The sequence below is a fragment of the Elephas maximus genome, chromosome 7 (assembly GCF_024166365.1).
Source record: "Elephas maximus indicus isolate mEleMax1 chromosome 7, mEleMax1 primary haplotype, whole genome shotgun sequence".
In the NCBI taxonomy this organism is placed as follows: domain Eukaryota; kingdom Metazoa; phylum Chordata; class Mammalia; order Proboscidea; family Elephantidae; genus Elephas; species Elephas maximus.
In genome coordinates this window covers 104,741,872-104,745,377 of record NC_064825.1, presented here as the reverse complement: position 1 = coordinate 104,745,377, position 3,506 = coordinate 104,741,872, and the positions used below count along the sequence as shown (strand labels likewise).

Genomic DNA, 3,506 nt, shown 5'->3' with positions numbered 1-3,506 from the left:
CTGTTCAGCTCAAACTTTTAAAGAAACATTTGGGGGAGTAGTCATGATTTCCAAATGTCTCTTAAAATTCATGTTAGCTGTTCTTTTATTTGCAGGTAATACAGTCTCCTGTAGAGAGATGCATTTCCCATTCAAGTCATCCTGGTTCCCATGCCATGTCAATGGGAGGCATAACTAATACACTATTCCCCTCCTTTTCTCAGAGCTTGGGTGTGCTTCAGAATCCTCCTCAACATTTCACTCTAGGTAGCCACACCTAACAGGTCAAAGCTGGCACCCACTTTAAAAGCCATTTGTCATCCCTACCACATATGAATGTTTCCATACCTACATACTGAAATTCTGACTTTTTTAAAGAGTTTAACCTCAATTCTGGCTGATGGCTCAAGAAATTTCTAATTTTGTATTTTTAACAACAACAAAGTACTTAAAATAATTTTACTTATGGACTCACCAATACTTTGATGACTACGTTAATATCATAAACTGGTTTGAGACAAATATGTTTCTCATCATTTCAGATTCTACATGGTCACTGTGGTAGCTTCCACCTTTTCCTCTGAAATATGCAAAACAAAAGCTTTGTAACTGAGTTCATCCTCTTGGGTCTTTCATGGAACCCAAGTGTTCAAAAAATGGAATTTGTTGTATTTTTGTTCTGCTACATGGCAACTGTTGGGGTCAATTTGCTAGTTGTGGTGACCATTGTCAGCAGCCTGACACTCCTGAGATCCCCCATGTACTTCTTTCTGGCCTTCCTGTCCTTCCTGGATGCCTGCTATTCCTCTGCATTTGCCCCAAAGATGATTGTAGACTCCCTCTATGAGAAGAAAACCATCTCCTTCAAGGGCTGTATGACCCAGGTCTTTGCTGAGCACTTCTTTGCTGGAGTGGAGGTGATTATCCTCACCGCCATGGCCTATGACCGCTATGTGGCCATTTTCAAGCCATTGCACTACCCCTCTATCATGAACTGGAGGCTCTTTGGTATCCTGATGGGGGTAGCCTGGACAGGAGGCTTCTTGTGTTCTGTGATACAAATTGTATTTATTTTACAGCTGCCCTTCTGTGGCCCCAATGTTATCGATCACTTCCTATGTGATTTGAACCCATTATTCAAGCTTACCTGCACTGACACTCACATCCTTAGCCTTTCGTTGGTTGCCAGTAGCGGGTTTATCTGCATCATAATCTTCTCCTTGTTGCTCATCTCCTATTGTGTCATCTTGTTCTCGCTAAGAACTCATAGCTCTGCAGGACGGCTGAAAGCTCTCTCCACCTGTGGATCTCACATTGCTGTCGTGGTTTCGTTCTTTGTCCCATGCATAATTGTGTATGCCCGACCTCCATCTACTTTCCCCTTCGACAAGATGGTGGTCATAGTTTACACCTTCGTAACTCCCTTGCTCAATCCTTTGATTTATACTTTCAGGAATAAGGAAGTGAAAAATGTCATGAGGAAATTGTGAACCAGATTGCTGGTGGTTTCTGATGAAAAATAAAACACTATACTTAAAAAAATTAAATTTCAAGAGGAAAGAAATCAAAATGGGCTTGACCAAATACTTTATAGGGGCTGGAAACTGTATTGGTGACGGTAATGTAATGCAACTGAAAAATACTAATGGGTAGGTCAGAAAATGCTATTTCCACCCTCAGATCACTCATATCTTGGAGTTGGCAGCTCGGTATCCTCTTAGGGAATCTGAGGTGAGTTGAATTTTATGTTTGTTTAGAATATAATACTGAAAAGATTTCACTCAAAGACAGGAATCAAATTATTAAGCTTCTTGCCATTCAAACCATACTTTGAAAAACCTTTATGGAAAGAAGAAAAAAAATGTCTTAGATATCAGGAATAGGAACTTCCTGATGCTATTTTAACTGAAAAAAAAAAGTTTACTTTTAGGGTACTGATCCTAGTTGAGCAGCCCTAGTGACACTGTAAGTAAGCCCTTGGCTGCAGACATAAGGACTGGGTGTTCGAAACCATCTCCTGCTCTACATCAGAAAGATGTGGCAGTCTGCTTTCCTTATAAAGACCACAAATCTGGAAACTTTTCCAGTCAGAATTCGAGGGATGGCAATTTTTTTTTTAGGCACATTTCTTCCTAGCTAAAAGACATTTCCCAGCATCCAATGTAGTTAGGGGTGGCCACGTGACGAATTATGGCCAATAAAATATAAATGAAGGTGGTATATTAAATGATAATTCTGTGATTGTGGAATCGGTGTGGGAATTCAGGCAGCCATTTTGGACCATGAGGATGTGTGTTAAGATTAGTGGAAAAGCAAGCCTGAAGGATTCCATATCCCTATCACAGAGTTGTAATACCAGCCCCATACTACTTGGCTCAAACTTTAAGTCACTGCTAAAAAATAAAGTGATATCAGAATCTATATCAGCTATTACATTTATGAACTGTTCTGTTCATTAATGCTGTGATATTCCCTGTTAATTAGTTCTCACAAATTTCTTATCATTCTGTGGGATCCCCAAGTTAGTTCACGTTAAATAGACTTTACTCATTAAGCATGTTATTTAACAGCTCAATGTCTGACTTTTTTTTTTTTTTTTGGCACCCTGACATCTGAAACAAATCTTGGTCTTACTCTTTTGTTATCGGGACTTCTTGTTACTAATACCAGCTGATAAATTATATGATCACCTCTGTATTAGAATTGGAAAAATTCACAACTCTTCATGATACTAAGGTTTAGCAAAGAAAAAAATAGGAGGATACTTTAATTCGAAGAAAGGTACCTGCCTAAATAACTACCACAAGTGTCAAACTTAATGGGAAACATTGATGCACTTCCTTCATATTTAATCGAGATAATTTAAACCTTCAAAAGAGAACTTCCAGACTCCTACAACTATATCTATCATTCTACCAGCCTCCATTCACTTATATGCTGCCTTCTTAACTGCTGTTTCAAACAAAGTGTCTGTGACCCTTACCAAAGGCAACCATTCTCTTTATTTTTGCATGGGATGTCATCTTCTCACTGCTTAGACAAGGACACTTACTTGTCTAAGAATCTCTTCTGTCTTTTATTTCATCTATGCTTCCCTCTCTCTTGGAATAGTTACATTAGCAAAGAAGCAATCCATTACCTCTCTCATCCTTAAAGAAACCTTGTATCACTTCCTTTTTATGTAATATCTCATTTCATTCTCCCTCTTTTGCAGCAGAACTCAAGGGATCACTGTGATGCCTGTCTCCCATTTCTCTTCTTCCATTCTCTTTAAACTCCTGTCAGTCACACTTTAATACCTAATACTATCTGAAAATCCTATTCTCCAGGACAACTCAGACCTCTGCAACATAAAATTTAACAGCAATTGTCAGTTTCTCATCTTATTAAATCTATTAGCAGCATTTAACCCAGTTGACGTAGTCCTCTGCCTTCACATACTCTTTACATGACCAAGGTTCCCAAATTAATATCTAAGTCCCAGAATCTTCCTTGAGCTTGAAACCTGGACATCCACCTGCTTTCAT

At 38.8% G+C, this 3,506-nt stretch overlaps 1 protein-coding gene across 1 annotated transcript; it reads left to right on the top strand.

The window, feature by feature from the left end:
• Positions 1 to 566: 566 nt before the first annotated feature.
• On the top strand, positions 567 to 1,469 carry LOC126079843 (olfactory receptor 4C15-like). The gene has a single exon (XM_049891209.1). It carries the CDS (start codon positions 567 to 569, stop codon positions 1,467 to 1,469), a length of 903 nt encoding a protein of 300 aa, XP_049747166.1.
• The last annotated feature ends 2,037 nt before the right edge of the window (positions 1,470 to 3,506 follow it).

What these genes read in the sequence shown, in the direction of transcription:
- LOC126079843 (XM_049891209.1), top strand. Translation starts at nt 567, where the DNA reads ATGCAAAACAAAAGCTTTGTAACTGAGTTCATCCTCTTGGGTCTTTCA.